At 41.2% G+C, this 22,128-nt stretch overlaps 1 protein-coding gene across 1 annotated transcript; it reads left to right on the top strand.

The window, feature by feature from the left end:
* Positions 1–347: 347 nt before the first annotated feature.
* Positions 348–20,323, top strand: MXRA5 (matrix remodeling associated 5). The gene is made up of 7 exons (XM_085052739.1): positions 348–835; positions 3,045–3,260; positions 5,614–5,743; positions 6,065–6,455; positions 9,021–13,997; positions 14,639–15,539; positions 17,118–20,323. Exons 1-7 carry the CDS (start codon positions 651–653, stop codon positions 19,027–19,029), a joined length of 8,712 nt encoding a protein of 2,903 aa, XP_084908865.1. The 5' UTR covers positions 348–650; the 3' UTR covers positions 19,030–20,323.
* The last annotated feature ends 1,805 nt before the right edge of the window (positions 20,324–22,128 follow it).

Raw genomic sequence — 22,128 nt, forward strand, 5'->3', positions numbered from 1 at the left:
AAGACGCGCAGCTGCACATCTGAGCGCTTCAGCGGTGCTGGACGTGCCCAGGTCCCAGAGACAAACTTTCCGCGAGCTTCAGATCCCTAACCCGCGCGAAACCACAACTGCCGCGACCCCTGTCCGCCGGCTGCGGAGCCTCTTTTACCCACCCTCCGCCCCTGGCGCGGGCCCGCCCGCAGCCGCCCCCTCCCCGGCGGGGCCGCCCAGCCCGCAAGAGGAGCCGCTGCGCTGCGCCCTCCCCCTGCACAGCTCCCGGCGCGGGGAGGCGGGCGGAGCGCGGCGCCCCGGTACCCGCATCCCTCGTCCCCATGCGGCGGTGGGCGGCGGGACGCTGCCGCCGCGGGAGGAGCTGCGCGCCCAGGCAGCCCGTCCGGCTGCGGGGAGCCGCCGGCATCGCCCGCCTGCCCGCTGGCCCACGGAGGTCCCGCAGCGCCCGGAGCGACGCGCTGGGCTCCCGACGGGGCTGAGGGCTTGCGGCGCCCCGACTTTCGGCGGGGTTCGTGGGGCACCCGGCGAAGGCGAGAGCTCGGAGACAATAGCAGTCAATAAAAACCAGCACCCGGCGGTGCCTGCCCGACTGCCGTGCATCGCTTATGCTTGTTCGGGGGGACCTAGCCGCGGCGACGGATCCCGCAGGATGACAGGCGATGAGGAGTCCTAAGTCGGCGTCGAGGCGAGCCACCGCACGCAGCGATGAGCCTCGGCGAGCCGGTGCCGGAGGGGAGGCCGGGGTCCAGGTGACCGCCGGCCCCGCGCCGCCGGCCGCCCGCAGCCTCCCGGAGCATCGGGAGCGGCGGGCAGCGCCTGCTGAGAGCGCCGCGCCCGGCCGCAGGTAAGGAGCAGCGCACGAACACCGCTGCCGGAGCGCTGTCGGTGTGGGTTTTGGGGGTTCCCCCGCAGGACTGCGCCGGAGCGGGGAGGCGGGTGGGCTGCGCGGCTGCCTGGCCAGCGGCAGTCGGGCGTCCCGCGGGCTGTGCCGCCGTGTGTCGGCGCTCGCCCTCAGCCCGTCCGCTCCCGTCGCCCGCCCCGGCGGGGACATTCTTCCCTAATGGGAAGCATCTGTCCTCCGGTACGGCAGAAAGAAGCACGGAGGCGAGGGGGACTACTGCTCCCCTGCAGCCCCTCCGCCTCAGCCGCGGCTGGCGCACGGCCCGGGCTGGGGCAGCGCCGCGCAGAACCGACCGCCCCGCCCCGCCAACCTCCCCGCCGGGCGAGCAGCAGCCCCGCCAGGGGCCGTGAGGGCAGCACCGCCTCCTGTGGCCCCGCCCACACCCCGCCTCCCGGGGGCGGGGCCGCAGCCCATTGGCCGGGAGGCGGTGCGGGGCGGGGAGGCAGCCAATGGCGGGCGGGACAGCCGAGAGCGCCCCCGTGCGGCGGGGCGGGGCGGGGCGGCGGGAGCTTCGCCGGCGGCTGCCGCAGATCCCGCAGGAGCAGCTCCGGCCGGGCGCGGGAAGGGCTCGGCCGTCCGCGTCTGAGCAGGGCACAGCACGGTGAGTCCCGCTGGCCCGCCCTTCCCCAGCCCTTCACAAGTCACTGCGGTCTCCTCTTCACCTCAGTGGGCACGTCCTGAAAGGGACCTCTCACAAACGTAATTGCAATGGGTAGGCTGTGTTTTAGGAGGAATTTTCATTAAGGAGAACATAAGGAAAACAGCACCTGGAAATTCTTAAACAAATTACAAGCTATTTGTCTTGTAAAGAATGCTAAGCATCTCATTAACTTGACCACGGATATTTGGGGAAACTTCATCCCAAAGAGCCTCTCCTTTGAACTGTACTGGTTTGCATATGATAATCTTGGGGGGAAAAAAGTGCATCTTGTTGCTTGCAGATCTGAGAAAATCTGACTTTTATACTAACAGCAAATAACTAATGGAACTAATAATAGCTGGTAGAAGTGAATGCCTTTCTGCCATTGTCACAGTGTTGTACAAAAGCAGGAATATTAAATTTCTGTTACTAATAGTAGCCTAGATTCTTGTATGGCTTTACTCTGAAAAGCTTTCAAATTCTTCTGATGGTAGGGATAAGAATAGGCATGTTTCAATTGTCCCAAGTTAGGGTGCTTAATTTGTAATAAGCAGTAAAATTATTTTGTTTTCAGAAATTACGTGCTTGAGGTCAATAACAGTTGTGTTTTCTTGTCTGTTCCTAGCACACTGTACTTCTTTAAGTGATTCTCCATGGTTTTAGCCATCCAGACTTTGACACACAGTTCCAAAAATCTGAACTTGAATGTTGGTAGACAAGATTACAAACTTTTTCTCTGAACTCTATGCTTATGCTTTTAAGCAAATTGTCCAGTTTTATCAGTTCTGACCAGTCATAATACCTCTTTGTTTAAGATTGCAATGTGAAAGTATATCCAACACCACATGGCAAAGGATGACAGAGTGTAGATCTATGGCAAACCAGTTCTTTCTTTCCCTTTCTGCGTCAATCATTTCCTGTATCTATTATGAATGAGATTCATTGAGCCACATTTTACCCTATTGAAAGTTAGTAGCCTGTCTAAAAATTAGGCAGCTAGGTGAGGTGAGTTTGCTAATTAGGGACCTAATGAAGCTCAACTGTACTATTTCTAGTCATCTGATCAGGTAGATAACTGATAGTATTAATCTTCAACTGATTGTGGATTGGGTTTTTTTTGTTTCATTGACTGAAGAGGGAGCCGTGGCAATTTACTTGAGCTAGATATGTCCCTAAAAGTTTTCTAGTTTTTCAGTGAGATGAGTACTACTCTTGGTGCACAGAATAAGCCTATAAAATTTATTAAAATAGGGAGACAGCATAACTTTTTTAGAATAGGTATTTAGAAGAAGTGAGTAATGGTGTAAAAATTAACATTGAAGTAGAAAATGACGTGGAAGAGAGAAAATGGCTTTCCAGCTGAACTTGGCGTTGATTATCTACAGACCTTCTGGACAGTGCAGGTCATTACTAGGTATATAAAGGGTTTAACATATATAAAGGGTATATAAAGGTTTAAAAAATCATCTTTTTTTTCTCTCTTTTCTTCCTCCCCTCCCCGGAACAATGCAGGAGGAGCCAAGCAAGGGGAGGCGACAAGATGGGGGAGCTGGCGGTGGCTGGAGCACTGTCCGTGGTGCTGATGCTGGGACTGGGGCTGCCGCTGGGTGCCCTGGGCTGCCCCCAGCCCTGTGCCTGCTACCTCCCCACCGAGGTCCACTGCACCTTCCGCTCCCTGGCAGCCGTGCCAGCACGGATCGCTAAACATGTGGAAAGAATCAACTTCGGGTTTGTATGGCAGCATGGAGCAACAGCTCTAGGTTCTTAGTGCAGGAGCCTGCAGTGCTTCGCACACGTGCAGCAAACCAGGATCTCTGTGTGTACTTTTTAAGTAGAATTGCAGAGATGGGTACTTGTTGGTGCTGTATTTCAAACACTGCAGTTGCTGGTTTCAAACAAAAGTTACTATTATTTTCAAATAAACATTTATACCACAGTGTGAGTTCTTTTTTGGCAAATAGAATATTTAGTCTTTTACAGTGTATAAAAAAGATACTGAATTAAACCTTTTATGGTATTCCTACAAAATATGGAATTTTATTCCCGATGTAAAAAAATACAGTAGGAATAAAATTCTATGATATAGCCGAGTAGCATTTTGGAGAACAATGAGATATAGTATATCTTAAATGAATACAGTAAAAAGAAATTGCTTCCATTGCCAACAGCTCCACAACTCCATTGGAGCTGTGGTTTTGTTGTGGTTTTTTTCAAGGAACTGAGTTCAATATAAGCATATTTTGGGAAGAGATTGCTCAGGCTCCAAGTCACTTTCCTCTGCCAGGATATTGCAAACTCACATCTCTCAGATTTTGAGACAAGAAGGCAGGGAATGTTGGTAGGCTTCATATCACAAATGTGCTGTGTTGGGTCATTGTGTGACACAGAATGGTGCAAGAGTCGCTGTCCTCTTCTGCTTGGTATCAGGGCTGCCCCACTAGCCACAGTGAACTCACCCTGACAACTTCAAGGCCTGTAAGCTGCAACTGATCATGCAAGGACTGGCGGTAGGGTCCTTGGGTGGTTCTTTTTGCTTCTCCATGGCTCAAATTGCTATCCACCAGATTTTTATCCACCTAGGGCCTAATTTTAGTCTCAAAAAGCTCTTGTGCTCAGTAAAGCTATTTTAAAGCAATGTGTACTTCAATGCCATTTTTGGGCCAAAATTCCTCCCTCTTTCCCCATATGCAAGCCCACATTTATTTATGGTTAGCTCTCCTCCATACATCAATATTCTATGGCAAATTCTATCCCTAAATTACTTTTGAAAACGGGAGGTAGACTTTTAAGTTATTAAGGTGTTTGTGCGGTTTTTTTAGAAAGTACATTATTTTATATAATATTAGCATAAAATCCATTTCCTGTCTTTGTATTTCATCACTACAAATGACATTTTCTGAATTGTGTCCTTTCCCAGGAAGAAACAGTCTTAGATATCTCTTGTAACATGACTTTCACTTTGAAAAAGAGCTTTTAATAATATTTCTATTTTAAGTGCTATGCATTTAGGAGGTAAAGATATTTTCCTAACTGGAAATAATGTAGGAAAATTTTTATTTAGGCAAGTTCATATTTTTTAGAAGGACTGATCTTTTGAAATAAGGAATTGTAATAAGGTGTCTGATATAAGCCTAGTGGATCTGCAGAAGGAACAAAAATATTAATTCAGTAGTCTAAATTTTTAGTCAATTAGTAATCTTTAGATAGATAATGTGAGGATCCAAAAGTATTCCCTCCATATTCAAAGTATTTTAATTTCTTGCTCTGTTCTCCTTTGCTTTCTAGAAAGTACTAAGAAATTGGAAAATCTTTAAAATTCTATGCTTAGTTTTAAGATTTCATATCCAAATTAAATAATATGTTTAATTTTCTGTATGCATATGAAAAACTCAACTGTAGAGCTAGGCCACTAACACTTCCAAACTGGCAAATAAAGCCTGATTTGCTTGTCCAAAGTGAAACCGAATTATTTTCAAAGAGTAGATTTTCGGTACTCTTTATCTAAGAGGAGTTTCAAGGCTCAAATTATGTAATTGGAAGGTCAAGTCTTAGAACTTATGTAATTAGTTAATGTAGCCAGTTACATGGTGTAACAGTAAGTGAAGCAGGATGTGACTTGCTAGTTCTCATGTTCTTCGGGAGATACCCATTTTTAATGTTTATTCTCCAGATCTTTATTTATTTATTGTTAGATGCTGCTTTGGCAACGCTGCAGCCTGTCTAGTTTGCCAGGCTCCATAGCGTCATGGTTTGGCCACAGGCCATTAACTTACTACCATTCCATAAACTGACCTGCATGGAAAAACATACTGACAACTATTAGAACTTAAGCACCTGTTTATTACTTTTACTTCTAATTTATGGCTGAAGTGCCACAAAGTGAGTTAAAAAAAAATCTTAGTGTAAACATGAACTAAGTATGCTTGAGCCTTGTAAAAATCTTTCAGTAACTCCTGGCCTTTTGACAATGCATTAAGGTCCCTCCAAATTTTCCTGAAAATTAGGTTATGCTAATTTTACATTTGCAGTCTGTGACAGCTGGTGTATAAAATGTAACTGAACATGTGATTTTTTTCCCCAGGTTTAACAGTATACAGTCTATATACGAAAACTCCTTTGCAGGACTTACAAAATTGGAATTGCTCATGATACATGGAAATGACATCCAGAATATACCTAATGGTGCTTTGAAAGATCTTGTTTCTCTACAGGTAATGCTTAGGTTTTCCTAAATTTCAAAAAATCTAAGTTCTATGCATGACAGAAAAGAAAAATGTGTTCTTTATAGTGCCTTTCTTTAGCATTACTGTGCTGTTTTCCCCCAAATACATTGGATATCTATTAACTGTGCCTTATGTCAAACATGATACTTCCAATGAACATTTGGTTCTATTCTACATCTTTGACCAGCATATAATTTTTCAGTGATTCAAAAGATTTGAATGTGTGAGTAAAACATCTTCTTGCTTGCTATTCTTTTTGGATTTTGATAAAAAAATATATTAATCTCTGGTTATGCTTTTTTTCCTTAGGTTTTCAAAATTAGTTACAATAAATTGAAAGCCATAACTGGCCAAACTCTCCAAGGACTTTCAAGCTTAATGAGACTGCACATGGACCACAACAGAATTGAGTTTATTCATCCAAATGCTTTTAATGGATTAACTTCTCTAAGACTGGTGCACTTAGAAGGAAATTTGCTCCAGCAGCTTCACCCCAACACCTTTTCAACATTTATGGTCCTTGATTATTTCAAACTGTCAACAGTAAGGCATCTCTACCTATCTGAAAATGCTCTTAGGACCTTGCACGCAGGGATGTTTCAAGGCATGCCACTGCTGGAAAATCTTTACCTTCATGGAAATCCATGGGCCTGTGACTGCAATTTAAAGTGGCTTCTTGAATGGAATGAAGTTTCTGGAGGTAGGAGCATAAGCTGCCAATGTTTATTGAACTCATAGTGATGAATTTTTTTCCTGTTGTGCATGTTGATGGTTTTGTTATTTCCTGAGTATTATTACCAACATGGTGATTATGTGCAGTATTAAATTCTGTTATTGTTCAATAATTATGTGTATTTAAAAAAGTGTAAAAGGAAAGCAGTTTTGTTTCATTAGATAAAAATACGTATTTAACAGCAAAGAAACTAGCCATTAGAAATTAGACCTGGGATGGCAGAAGTGATAGTGTAGGTTTATATTTGGAAAGGGGAGATAGGTTATAACCTTTTACTGCATTTGTTTACACAGCAGTACACCTTTGACTAAGGGCTGGCAATTTCCTCAACCAGCAAAGCTACTGACTGTGTGCCCTCATGGAAACTGATAACATGGGATTTGAACTTGTTTGTCTAAGCAAGGAAGGAAATCAGGTTAAGTCCTGGTTTAGTCCTGGTTAAGTCCTCTAACTTTGATTCTATTAACATTAAGGCTGTAGTATGCATCCTTCATGTCTATCTGTGTTTCTTCATTGACCACAACTTCCTTTATGATAGAGCAAATCTATTTTCAGTATTTTCAAGTACTTGAAATGTATTTATTTTCAACCATGTAATTTTTTCATAAAAAGAGCTAGTCTCCCTTCATTCAGGCTTAGAGATGAGAAAAGTATCACACTTAGTCTGAAACACTTCTGATCATGTGCAGAAGCAAAAAAGTGAGTTTTATAATGCCTCTCTATCAGGAATGCAATAAATGAGGCAGGGCTTGGGTGTCAGTTTTCAGTTTGGGCATCTCAGTTCAGCAGAGGCACTAGCATCACACCAGAGCTACTGCTAAAATATTAAGAGGGAATTGGCATTTAATTGTAACTGAAAATGTCTCAAATGAGTGAAGGAGTCACAAGGTTTATATAACAATGCGGAGCATATATGGTGAATGATGGCAGGTCTTATCATCTTAGAATAAGTAATTCATTGCAATTTTGCACTAGACTATAGGACAGTACTTTTAAGAATGTGTAATTCTTGAATGAATAATACCAGTCTTCCTGATTGAACTGATACTTGAGGCATCTAACTCATATACTGTATTTCACTACCTTACATTTTAATATTCTTACATTCTGTTCTTGATCCAAGTCATGTGTGTATGGGTCATAGGTGTACTTAAGTTGCACTGTAAGTTATAACAATGAAATATTAGATGAACATTCTTTCCTTTGTGCAGTGTTGCCTTGCTAGCATTTTTATTCAGTTAGGTTACCTCTTTACACTGCAACAGTAGTGATTTTTGGAAGGAGGAAGCATTTAGCCATACCATTTATCTGTGTGACAGATTTTGTATCTGTATATAACTACAACATTAACTTCTTTGGGAATTCTGTCCAAAAAGAGTTATTAAAATTCTTCAGACCAGTGTGGCCACTGCCAAGTTGACTGTGGGCCAGTTTTTCCTTATCTTTGAAACATCCTGTTTAAAACTGCAAGTGATAAACTGCAGATATACATATAAATATTCAATTTGTAAGAACTTTTCAAGAAAATTGATTTCTCAGACTAGCAAAGCATATATTTTCAATTAAAAAATTGGTATGAAAATCTGCCATACATTTAACTTTCTCCTGACATTTAGCCTTATAACGCAACTGTATATTGTTCATTCATTCAAAGATCCCTCATTCTTCAGGACGATACTTATTCCTAGAATAACTAACACATTTTATTTGCTCTGTAGCTCCAAACTAAATATGTAAGCAGACATTTGACATTCTAATGAGCAGGACAATGTAATAAATATATGACTTACTTTGCAGATAAGTCTTTCTGGTATTGACAGAATAGGGGAGTCAAGGCAATAATTTTAATTTCCTGGTTTAGCTCTCCTTCTGTTTTAGCTTTTTTTGTATCAATACAAGGTTTACAGTTATTTCAGAGGTCAGGGAAGAAGTGGCAGGTTTCTTTTCTTTTATTTCTGCTGATAAATTGCTTTTGAGTGCAAGAATTAGTCAGCCCATTTTGGTAGCTACAGTAAAATGTTTTGTGTACTGCCAATGCTGTTCTTAACTGAGAAAAATAAAAAGCTTCCTGGATTATTTAATGAGGAAGTCCAGCATTTCTCAGGTAAATGCTGTATTATTTAAAGTTGAAAGGTCCCACTTCTCTTCACATTAGATCCAAAAGTTAGGCTGTCACTATAAAAATGCAGACTTTTTGACCCAGAGTAGTTTGTTACTGATGTAAATGTTGCCCTGCACACTTCAGTTTCTAGGCATATTATTCAGAGGCAGTGAATCTAACTTTCAGAAGGATGGAGTATTCAATCCTCTCATTAAAGGCAGAAGAAATCATGGTCAGATTGAGAATCAGGTGCCCATTCAGCTGTAAAACAAAGAGATGCCATTCTAAAAGTCTTGCTTAATATGTCGACATAATGAAATCCTCATGAAGTTCACTTCACACTTTTGAGAGCTGTCTGACTCTGGAACAGAGTTTTTCAGCTTGTTTATTTTTTGTTTTCCCTTTTATTTTCTTCCTTTTTTTTCTCGCAGGTGTTTTAAAATGCAAAAAGGACAAAGCCTATGAAGGGGGACAGCTCTGTGCTAAATGCAGCAGCCCAAGACAACTGCAAAAAGAAGATATTGAAAACTTGAAAGATATTTCCTGTAGGAAACCTGTCATTCAGTCCTCACTGAGGCAAAATAGCAGCACTCAAGATGAGGAAGATGGTGACAGTTATGAACTCCCTCTGGAAGAACTTCAGTCCTCTCCTTGGAACATTACTCTAAATATGACTGATGAGCATGGCAATATAGTCCACCTGAACTGTGAAATCAAAAAACCAACAGGTTCTACCAAAATTCAGTGGAATCAAGTCCAGACTCAGGAGATAGATATAAATGCTACAATTGCACTGGATTTTGAATGTCCAATGAATCGAGAAAACTATGAGAAACTATGGAAGCTTATAGCTTACTACAGTGAAGTACCTGTCAAATTAGAGAGGGAACTTATGCTCAGAAAAGAGCCTAAAATAAGCTATCAGTACCGGCAAGGCTCAGATTATGATGCTCTTTATTACACAGGTGTAAAAGCTCAAATACTGGCTGAGCCTTCCTGGGTGATGCAACCTCTTATAAATATCCAATTAAACAGGCGCCAGAGTACCGGGAAAAAAGTGGTGCTATCTTTTTTTACTGTGTTTTCTCAGACAATTTATACCAAAAGCACCAGGCAGCAGAGAAACTGGGTAATGATAGAGCAAAATGAGAGCACAAGGACAGCACAGACTGTGGTGGAAGGGTCAGACTGTCAGCTGAGCTGCAGCGTGAAAGCTTCTGACAGCCCCTCCATTCAGTGGCTTTTTCCAGATGGAACTAAACTGCAGGCACCTTTTAATCAGAAAGACAGTAGGTTTTCCATTCTCAGTAGTGGCCAGCTAACAATCAAAGCAGTGAGTTACAGTGATGGAGGTGTGTACCACTGCATTGCCCAAGTGAAAGGTGATGTGGACATGATGGCTTACAGACTTGTTGTGCAGCCTGCAGCTATTCAGGTAGCTGATTTAGATGTAGTGAGAGTTGAAAAAAATGTTGGAGATCCAATAGCTTTGCCGTGTAATGCAGTTGCCATCCCAGACCCACAGTTGAGCTGGATTCTTCCAAACAGTCAGGTACTCAATGATTTATCAAACTCTTCAAAAGGCTATATGCTGCACAATGGTACTTTGCTTATTCCAAGGAGCCATGTCAGTGATAGTGGCCATTACAGATGTGTGGCTGTCAATCAGCAGGGATCGGATCAGTTTGTTGTAAGGGTCACAGTAAATAAAATGGTGTCTGACAGGTCATTTAAAAGAATAAAACTAAAAAAGCGCCCAGGTTCAAAAGGTTTATCAAAAGCAAGAGGGCGGGTCATAGATGATGAAGAGGGATCCGGGGCAAGAGGAGTGGAGGATTTCCCACAAAGAAAAAAACACCTAAAAGAATGGGAAATACCTTTTAAACAAAAGAGTGACCAGGTGCCAGAAGCTCAAATTAAAAAAGGTAAGAAGGGCAGAAGGAAAATGAAAATCTGGAAAAGTACTGATAGAACCCAAGACAGTAATGTCGCAGAAGGCCGGAGAGTATTTGAATCTCGAAGGAGAATTAATGTGGCAAGCAAACAGATTAATCCACAGCACTGGGCTGACATTTTGGCAAAGGTCCGTGGGAAGAATCTTCCTAGAACAACAACAGCTACAACCATTTCTGAAGTAACAACTTCACTGCCATCAGTCATGCAGGAAACTTCTCCCACCCCTTATCCCTTAGCCAGCCCTCCACCTTCAGAGACAGGAGTTGATGTGGTGGACTCCTCTGCTGATGCATCACCAGTGAGTGAAGATGAGCAATTCTCAGTCACTGTTTCACAGAACACAGAAGTGTTTTCTGTCCAGTCCGTACCAGTGAGGTCAGAAACTGAACCATTCTCCAACCACAGGGCTTTAGAAACATCTACAAGTATGGACACTGTAGAAATCGCTTTATCAGGTCCATATTTGACTCCTGTCTCTGCAACTCTGCAACCCCAAGGGGAGCAGTATCTTGATATGAGGACAGATGATTCAGTTGCCCTCACTGAAGAACCTCCAGCCAGACAAATTGTGACAAACTTTCCTAATGTTCAGAGCCGTTCCTTCACAGTAGAAAATGTAGATAAAACTATATCTTCTATATCTGAAGAGAATTCTGCATTTGCTGAGCTACCACTTGATGCTACTCTCCTTGCTGAGTCTCAGACTGTGGATCTTTATAGCACCTTGGAGACAAGCTTGAAGTTAAATGAATTGGACCCAATGAAAGCTGACACCATAACTTCAGCACCTTCTCAGTTTGATGAGGTCATACCAACAGATCCTGTAGGCACTACTACTGTTTTGTCATCCACTTCTCCATTTGTTAGAGGAAAGGGCAATGAAGTGAGATACCAGCACGAAAAAATATCCACAAGTCATACTAAAACAGCAGACCTAAGTACAAGTTTTCCAGCTGTCACACCCACCAGGGTTCAGAGCAAAGAAGAACCTGAGACCCACAGGATTACAGTGACTCAAGAAAGCATGGCCAGCAGTTATGCAGACAATTCTCAAGCAGAGGAACATAGAAACCTGGCTACTCCAAAACCAGGTCCCATATTCATTTTGCAGAGTGCAAATGCTCTTCATAAAACAGCAGAGGGGTTAAAAATGGATTCTTCCATCAGTAGATTGACCACTGTGGCCACCACAACAACTCCGTATAGAAAGACCATGCCTTCACTTGTTACTCAGCATGGTAGAAAAAGGCCTTATGGGAGAAGGAGAAGGCCAAACAGAATCCGACAAAGACCTAAGCCCTTTCCCCGTGTTGTTTTCACAACAGAGGCAATGCCTATAATTCCAAGGACACCTGAAATTGAAGCTGTTACCAAAACTTCTTCTGCAACTCTTCAAAGTCCTGATTTTAAAAACATCAAAATACAGGCTAAGAAAGAGGAGCATATGGAATCCACTCCTTCATTAGCTCCTCATTCAGTTGTCACAGAGAAAACTACCAAAATCAGACCCATGGTCACAACTTCCTCTTTTAGGCCTACTAATTCTTCACCTGAAGCTAAACATGTGACACACCCTACTAGTCCTGAAACCTTGGTACTTCCAGTGACTGCACCCATCACAATTTTATCATCATATGCTGTACATGATGCATTTCCCACAAAAGAGTCAAGTGTACCTCTGAAATCTGAGCAAAGTGAAGTGCCAACATACCACTCCTTTGACAGTGTGTCTACAGAGAACAACATGAAAGAGGATTATAAAACTGTGGCTCCTAAGGCAGAACAATCAAGCACAATGATGTCTGCATATAGGAACAGCTCAATTCTATCAACAAAACCAGAATCTCAGGAAGAGTCTATCCAATTTGACTTAGAAGTTGTGGTTAATGAAACAACTTCTGGAACATTCCAGCTGGTATATCCCACTATGACTGACTTAAGTATTCCTGTTGGCACAGTTGAAGTTTTTAAGGACCTCTCAGATTCAAAGGAGCCATGGAAGTCTACAGTATCTATAGAAACAGGAGCAAAAACTGAGGCACCTCAGCAGCATGAGATAATTAGTTTATCCTCCTCCTTCAGCACAGCAGAAACTCAGACGTTTCCAGTTAGAGAGACAAAGAAATCTGTTACTTCTCAGACTGGGACAGAGCCTTCTTCCTTGGATAGAAAGGAATCTGTGTCACATGTGTTTCATCATTTGCAGACAACTGAAAAGCCTCCTGTTACATCCACTGTTTTTATTCCGTTTACAAAACTCATCACTCTTCCCCCTTCCATTTCAAGCACTTCACATCCTTCTCTTCATTATACCACCAAGGAAAGTAATGCCTTCAATCAAGAAAGGTTCCCAGAAGCGAAACAAGTTGGAGTAGGTGGTGACAAAATGGTGATGAGTTCAAGACAGAATGTTCACCCTACTCCTTCCTCTAACCAAAACAGGATTAGCATACAGTCAAAAGAGAAGCAATTGAAAGAGTTGTATAATAGCAAGTCAAACAACAGTTTACTGCTAAATTCAAATCTTCCCCATCCACCTGCTGGAATGATACCAAGCATAAACCAAAGACTGCCTGTTGTGCCTCCAAAGCTGATTCCGATAAGAGGCACAGTGAAGCTTCCTGTAACACAGGGCCCACTTCGCTATTTTATAACCCATCAGCCTCTTCACTACACAAACAAACCAGAGATAACAGCATATGCAGCACATACCATCCAGGACAGAAAAACTGCCTCTCAGAGAGAAACAACTACCCCAACACTAGCCTCTCCATTTCACAAAACAAATCCATTAACTGAAAGCAAGTTCAGTAATCAGGGTCAGAACAGATACAATATTAATTCAAGATTTTTTGGAAATAATTATGTTCCAGACAACAGAGGCACAGCAGGGAGACCTCCAGGTCAAGGGATCCCCTATTATCCCAGTTCCAGAATACCATTCCTTTTCAACAGAACAAGGATATTCCCTCACTTAAATATGCATCCAAAACCAGAGGTTCCTAGTCAACTAGTCCCAAAAGACACAAATGAGAAGAAGGTTGCTCAGGTCTTACCTACTGGGATTACAGTTCAGAAAGCTACAGCTATTCCAGTGCCTCCAATGCCACTTGCCACAACAACCACATTACCACCAGTGGTTTTAAAGGTCACCCCTCCAGTCTTTCTCTCTCAGCGCCCAAAACCACAGATAACCACTACAGCTCATCCTTTTAAAAATGTCCATCATCGTCATCAAAAATTTCCATCTCTGCCTTATGTGGGAGGCATTATGCCACACAATTCAACTGTAATTCAGTCTTCCACTAATTACAGGGTACATGGAGAAAGACCTAAAATTATCACAAAAGCATCTCAGAGCATATCCATCCTTGCTGAAACGGATGCGTTTATCCCTTGTGATGCAGTTGGGGAACCCAAGCCTTTTATTACTTGGACAAAAGTCTCTACAGGTAAGACAGAGAAAAATGTGTTCTTCCACATGGTTTGTAGGGGTATTGCATAGAAACAGAAGGTGATCACGGGCATAGTTCAAAACACTGAAGAATGGTTTCTGCTTTCTGTCACTTATAATCATAGATAAAATTATTAACTGCAACTAATCATTACATGTAAAAATAAATTTGCGCTATTTCTTGTAGTAGAAGAAAGCCACTACCATTTAATGAGTTCATTTTTGAAGAGTAGCTTTTGGCTGTGAAAAGCAGACAACTCTGCTTATTCACAGCAGTTGGAATTTCTTATTGCAATATTTGTGAGTATGAGTTTGTTGACTTTGCTACCTTGAATATTGATGTATGTGTTACATCCATGTGCAAAAGGAACCGAAAAGTTACACGAAGATTTTAGAAGAATGCTAAAGCATAAAGCCTTTTTAAATTTCCACACAATCCATGTTTGCAAGCTAGTGGTTAGTTCTGCAATAGAAACAAAGACTAATTTGAGCTATGGAAAGTGTCAGATGATGTCATGTGGTCCCTCTGATGTTGTAATTGGTGTTGAGTAAATCTAAAATCTCACTTAGGACATTTTCATTGCAACAATGTACGTTTTAAACACTTTGACTTCCTGTTTCTTTCTTTGATCTTCACAGGAGCTCTAATGACAGCCAACAGCAAGTTACAAAGGTTTGAAGTCTGGAAAAATGGTACTCTCCTTATCCGAAATACTCAGCTTCAAGATCGTGGGCAGTATTTGTGCACAGCTCAGAACCTGCATGGCATAGATAAAATGATTGTTGTGCTCACAGTTGTAGCCCACCAGCCCAAAATTTTACTTTCCCGCTATCGAGATTTCACGGTCTACTTTGGAGAGACCATAGCAATGGAATGTCAGGCTAGTGGAACTCCAAGCCCACTAATTTCGTGGATTTTCCCAGACAGGAAGATTCTGCAGACAGTCAGCACTACAGAAAGCAGGATAATGCTTCATGAAAATGGAACCTTGTCTATCAAGCAAGCAACTTTTTCGGACCGAGGAGTTTACAAATGTGTAGCGAGCAATGCTGCAGGAGCTGACAGCAATGCAGTGAGGCTGCACATTGCAGCCTTACCCCCCATCATCCAGCAGGACAAGCAAGAGAACATTTCCTTGCCCCTTGGTAGCAGTATTAACATCCACTGCACTGCCAAAGCAGCACCTTCTCCCAGTATCCGCTGGGTGGTCTTTGATGGCACGCAAATCCGACCTTCTCAGTTTGTCAATGGGAATTTATTTGTTTTTCCCAACGGGACTCTTTACATTCGCAATGTCTCCCCCAAGGACAGTGGAGCCTATGAGTGCATTGCTGCTAACATGGTGGGAGCTGCCAGGAGAACAGTACAGCTCCATGTGAAAAAACATGCGTCTAATGCTAAGATCACTGGGAGCTCTCCTCAGAGGACAGATGTAACATATGGCGGCATCCTGCATTTAGACTGCAGTGCTTCTGGTGACCCTTGGCCTCGGATATTATGGAGGTTACCATCCAAAAGGATGATTGATTCCCTGCACAGGTAAATTACTATTTGGGGTGTCACAGCTAAATTGCAGTTTAAATGAACTTAGGCAAAAGCCTGCTCACGTATGTATAAGTTTCATTTTTGACTTCTGCAGGTTTTGAATGAGCCACCCAATCCTTAAGAAGGAATTTGAAATTATATGGAAAGATAGTCAAGTCATATCTTAGCATAATTCTCTTGAATGCAGTATTACTCTAGAAAAGTTAGCTTCAAGTTTTTAGGATAAGCTGCACTATTTTACAATCTTTTACAGCCACTTGTAAATGTAGTAAAAAGTCCAATGGCAGAAGTTCAGACCTACAGCTTATCTACTGCTTGTTCCAATGTGCTTATTCTGAATAATATTGCACAGGTGCCTGCTTTTCTCTGGAAGAAATGGGATCATTGAATTTTATCTCGTAGGCAAATCATTACACACAGTAAATACAAGGCAAATAAATCAATTTATAATTACTTAAATAAGCATGATCATTTTAACATCGTGTATGTACAAATGTTACCACACCATAAGGTCTCTGCAAACCTGGTTGCATATAAATGCCTAAAACAATACGTTCTCCAATGTTTGCAATATCAAGTAAAATATCCCTTCCACAAACTTACAATAACTGTCCTAAGACTGGGCTGAAAAAAAATTTCTGTGCTATAAGTTATTCATAGCTCACTTTTGAGCACTATAAACAGACAAGAAATGCACTGTAATTAAAATGCATAATTCTGAACAACTTTCTTCACAGCTGAACATAGTAATAATTTTTTTATATTGATTAGAAATATATTTAGGTAGCCTGTAGATATCACAAAAAATCTAGATTTCATTTTATGTCTTATAGAGATAGCAACAGATTACTGTGGGTTTTTCCATTTTCCCTCATAATCTTTATGTGGTCTGTCATTCAAATACTGGAGATCTTCTTTGGGAAGAAAACAGGCTACCGAGAAAGTTGGTTTTGACCACAGTACACCAATTCCATAGTGAAGTAGAAAGGAATAATAGGCTTTTTAGCAAATTGGAATTTTTTTTTCCTTATTTCAAAGCTTAACAACATTTTGCTTCTTTGTGACTGCTTTAATAAGGGGTTTAATATGTTATACCCTGTGCCAGAGGAAGTTCCTTATCTGTTTTTGTTTTTCGCTGAAGAGCCAGGTACCAGACTCTATTAGGGTCTATATAGCCTTGTGAGGATTGTATCATTCACAGATCTCATATTAGAACATTATAGAATACTGTACATGTAGTCAGAAGAGTCAGAACCCACTGTAATTTGGTATTTAGTGGATGTTTAATGGTAAAAAAAACCCAATAAAGTTATTAAACACAACAGAATTGCTTGGTTACACATTAGTAGGATTATTTTTTTCCATTTACTTTTTGGTGGTGAATGTCTTGGACATTTCTGACCACCTAATAATTAGATAATTAGATAATTAAGCAATGTTCCTCTCCTTTTCTTTTTTTTTTTTAGCACTGTTGAGTTTTTATTCCCCTCCCCCTCCCCGATTTCACTCAATAATTATTACCCAAAATGTAATTTTGTGGCTCATGTTAGGTTCTTTTTTCTTTCCTTACAGTACTTTGGAGACTAGAATCAAAGTATTCAGCAATGGGACTTTGGTTGTTCATTCAGTTACAGACAAAGATGCTGGAGACTATTTGTGTGTGGCTCGCAATAAGATAGGGGATGACTATGTGGTCCTCAAAGTAAATGTGATGATGAAACCAGCAAAAATAGAACATAAGAATGAGAATAACCACAAGGTCAAGTATGGAGGGGACCTGAAAGTCGACTGTGTAGCCACAGGTCTGCCAAATCCAGAGATCTCCTGGGGTCTCCCAGATGGCAGCATGATCAATACCTTCATGCAGTCAGATGACAGCGGCAGCCGGACGAAGCGATACGTGGTCTTTGATAATGGAACCCTGTATTTCAATGATGTTGGACTGAGAGAGGAAGGGGACTACACCTGCTATGCTGAGAACCAGATTGGGAAGGATGAAATGAAAGTGCGGGTCAAAGTGGTGGCAGAGCCTGCAACTATCAGGAACAAAACATACGTTACAATTAATGTACCTTACGGGGATGTTGTCACGGTAGCATGTGAAGCCAAAGGAGAACCCACTCCCAAAGTAACCTGGCTCTCCCCAACCAACAGACCTATTCCTGCCCTATCTGACAAATACCAGATATACAGGGATGGCACCCTCCTCATCCAAAAGGCCCAAAGGTCTGACACTGGTAACTATACTTGTGTAGCACGGAACAGTGCGGGAGAAGATCGGAAGATCGTTTGGATCCATGTTGATGTTCAGCCTCCCAGAATCAATGGTCATCTCAGCGCAATAACATCCGTGAGGGAGACAGCCATCAGAGACAGCCGTAAACTTATTGACTGCAAAGCTGAGGGCATCCCTGCTCCACGTGTCTTATGGGCTTTTCCAGAAGGAGTAATCTTACCAGCTCCCTACTATGGGAACAGGATCACTGTGCATCGCAATGGTACGTTGGACATCAGAGGGGTGAGGCCGACAGATGCCGTGCAGCTCGTGTGCATTGGGCGGAACGAAGGAGGGGAAGCGAGACTGCTTGTGCAGCTCCTCATCACAGACCACGTGGAGAAACCCTCCTTTAGAGACCCTGTCAGTGAGAGGATCACTGCCATTGCTGGGCACAGCATCAATCTGAACTGCTCAGTCCAAGGGAACCCCAAACCCAGCACAAGCTGGATCCTTCCCAATGGCTCTGAAGTTCTGAGTGGCAGTCGCCTGCACAGATTTTACCATAAGAGGGATGGGATCTTACACATCAGCAGCCTATCCTCTGGGGATGCTGGGACTTACCGCTGTACAGCCAGAAATTCAGGAGGTTATGTGGAACGAGTAGTCTTCCTGAAGGTGGGACTCAGGCCAGAAATTAGCAACCAGTACAACAACCTGGTGAGCATCATCAATGGAGAAACCCTGCAGCTTCATTGCATCACCCAGACAAACCAGCGGGCACAGATCTCCTGGACGCTACCCAATGGGATGGTTATGGATGCCCCCCAGGCTGTGGGTCGCTTCTCCCTGATGGAGAATGGCTCATTGACGGTGCGTGAGGCTTCTGTATTTGACAGGGGCACTTACCTGTGCAAAGTGTCAACTGAGTATGGCACTTCTGTTATGACTGTGCCTGTCATTGTGATCGCCTATCCTCCCCGGATCACCAGTGAGCCAGCACCCGTCATTTATGCGAGACCTGGAAATTCAGTTAAACTGAACTGCATGGCCATTGGGATTCCTAAAGCAGAAATAACATGGGAGCTTCCAGATAAATCACATCTGACAACTGGAGCTCAATCCCGTCTGTATGGAAACAAATTCCTCCATCCTCAGGGGTCATTAGTCATCCAGCAGTCCACTCAGAGGGATGCAGGCTTCTATAAATGCACTGCTAAAAATATACTAGGCAGTGATTCGAAAACAACCTACATACACATATTCTAACACTAAAACAAGTGCCTTTGGCTGGATACTGGTGTTCAGGTCACTGCCAGATGAGTGCAATGAGGAAAGTATTGCTTGCAGCAGTGGCTAACGGGAGGAAAAAATGGAATTAATCTGCATTGCTTTTGTACTCAATATGGTAGTAAGTCCCTGCAATAAAAGAAAGCATTAGACATACTGGAACTGAGAAGACTAACACATTGGAAAAGGTCTTCAAATTGTTAAGACAGTGTAATGTGGTTCTTCATGCTATCCAATAGCATCTGAAACCTAAAATATTCTATTCTTGTCAATAGTCCAAAACTATTTCTTGTTCTAACAAGCACCTTAAAAGTACCAAAGAAGTATTAACTGTTCATAAGTGAGCTGCAGTGATAGAAGTACTTTAGTAAAACATAATTTTCCTTATACCCTGCAGCACCTTTACATAACCTAGCCTTATAGAATATGATTACTAACCTTTCTGTTCATGCTTCTATCAGCTCTTGAAAATCAAAGACTAACTTAGTAAATAAGAGTGATCTATTTTAATAAAAACACATGCAGAGATTAGCTGCCTTAACATATGAACAAACATTTGCCAGCTACTAAGGACGCTATGGTCAAATATTTCATTATATATTTTATATATATTTTTTAATCTGACTATGAGACTAGAAAGAGTAACAATGAACTTGGTCTCATTTTATAAATTATTGGTCTTTACAAGACTCTGATACATTACAGTGTTTTATAATATTAAGGTCAATATACTGTACATTTTATAATAAAAAAATATTTTCCAAAGAATGTATTCACTGTGGTTGTTTTTTTTTTTAGAAAATAAGGAACTCCAAACAGTGGGAGTATAGAGTTAGGTCAAAAATACAGAAGAAATGTAGTGTTATATGTGCTTGTATTTGAACCAATTTCTATTTGATTCACTTATAGATGTTTTAGGGAAGACAAATCAGTATAATTATCTTTTAAAAAGTGATTTATTAATCGAATCTTGTGTACATTTTAGCATATATTTACAATGTTAATACTTTTTCTGCAGCCAAGAATTGTTTATTGGATAATGTGCATAATTTTATCGAGATTTATCACTTGTGCTATAGAAATATTTGCTGCAAGGTGCTGAATATGCCCATGTTTCAACAAACTATACCAATCAGAATTTTGCAAATGTTTACTTACCTTTAAACATATGGATTGTGTCAGATATTCTTGAATTCTTAAAGTTCTGCTTGTTCATAAAACTTATGTTCATGTTTTAGAATATGGTTAGAATAAAAGGTTTATTTTTATTTTCTCTGTTGATCAAAACATGTCAGAAACTAATGTAAAGTGTTTTGCTAATACTTACATTTTGCAAAAGCTGGAAGAAAGGATTTCCTCATGCCATGAGTTTACCCAGTTTAGAAAATAGTAGGCTATTGCAAAATGTACTCATTGTAATGGTAAACAGAACTGAGCTACTTAAAGGGTATTTGATTAGAAGAAAAATATAGCATTAAATGAGAGGGGCATTGCTGAAGATATAAGTGGTATAATTTATGTGATAAACTATTTTATAAAACTTATTTTTAAAAAGTCAGTGCAGGCTAAAAATCTGTGGTTTGTACACAACTTAATTAAAGTTGTGGATATGTTGCCTAATTAAATAGCACTTAATTACAGCCTAGTTTCATTTTTATGGTTTTAACCCTTGGGCCCTAAATCACTAAATCAGTACTCAAGGGGAAGCACGTGCCTAGATACGTGGCAGGGATGTAGCTGCTTGTGAGAGTAGTTAATGAAGAAAGGAGGCATTTAAGATTTTTTACTAGTTTGCCCATGTGGTGCTTTCTAAGCTGGCTGTTTTCCTTGAACTTATCAGATATGTCTTTAGATCCTTTCCTTTAATTTTATAGTAGTTTTCCAATTTGGAAAATGGTCATACAATATTTAATAATAATACATCTTGTAAAAGAGTCTGAAGTCAGCATTTGGCATTGTAGTAGGAGTCAAGCACTTTTAATCATTTGTCCAGCCTTCACTTAACAGTTATGTGAATTTAGAGATATTCTTGGGTGCTGAATTACTTCTATATATTTCCATTAGGTAGATTTCTTTTTATGTTCAGGGAAGAAAATAGAATCCAAACCCAAATTCAAACATTTGATCTTTTAGGATCAAACAAAGCATCTATTGTGCTTTATTCCTCAGTCCAGATTTTCACAGCTGCCAAGGGAAGTTTTGGAAGCTAAGAAATGAAAGATTTGGCTCTAGACACTTTCTTAAGTCAAAATTTACATGCTTGCAAAATTCCATCAAAAGTGGACTTAACTTTTTTTTTAATGTGTTATAATTTCCATTATGTCTGCATTTATCCCTTTTATGAAAATATACTCCCAATGAGAGACCTATAAAATTTAACTTTCTTCCAAAATAAATGTAACTACAGCTTTAAAAGTATCAAATTAATGCTTCTTACACTGAAGCAGTGTTTGGCCATATGTTGTGTCTGTCATACTCTCTCTCTGCTGATATGTCAGTTGTCCAGGATATCTATCTTGAGTTCCTTTTGTAGAAATAAAGAAGTTCACAGGGAAACTAAGTGTGTTCCAGGACTGATGTTCTTAGGCCTGAATCTACCTGTCACTCCATATGCTGAATCATATATCAAATTAAGGCAGCAGTAGGACACTGAATTTAAATAATACTTCCTTTATTTCCAGGTAATTATCTGCAAGCTGTGTAAAATAAATCAATGGCAAATTCACATTACTTCAAGGATGCAACACTTCATTAATTTTTTTTCTCCAAAAGTCTTCATTCATTTTTCAGACCAAGCAGGAGCCATGCATTCAAGGACAATGGAGTTTTTTTTCTTTTCTGGTTTGGGGAGATGCTGGGAAATAAAGTGCTTGCTTGTGGTTTGAGAAGGTTTCTAAGTTTTTACTTGATCAATCCAAGTAGGTTCTGAATAATTTCCATGGAAAGGAAAACATGCCATTCCTTGCTTTTGCTTTGTAAATGGAGAAGAAAGATTTTTTTAATGTGCTTTTTCAAGAAACAGAGTAACAAAATGTCTCATTACAACTGTGCAGATTGAAAATCACTGCAATTGTATAT

This window comes from Lichenostomus cassidix, chromosome 1 (assembly GCF_008360975.1).
Source record: "Lichenostomus cassidix isolate B80296 chromosome 1, HeHo_3.0, whole genome shotgun sequence".
NCBI lineage: Eukaryota > Metazoa > Chordata > Aves > Passeriformes > Meliphagidae > Lichenostomus > Lichenostomus cassidix.

What these genes read in the sequence shown, in the direction of transcription:
- MXRA5 (XM_085052739.1), top strand. Translation starts at nt 651, where the DNA reads ATGAGGAGTCCTAAGTCGGCGTCGAGGCGAGCCACCGCACGCAGCGAT. An exon ending in AGCGCCGCGCCCGGCCGCAG is followed by an intron (nt 836 to 3,044) that starts GTAAGGAGCAGC and finishes GGAACAATGCAG; the next exon opens with GAGGAGCCAAGCAAGGGGAG. An exon ending in TTGGACAAAAGTCTCTACAG is followed by an intron (nt 13,998 to 14,638) that starts GTAAGACAGAGA and finishes TGATCTTCACAG; the next exon opens with GAGCTCTAATGACAGCCAAC.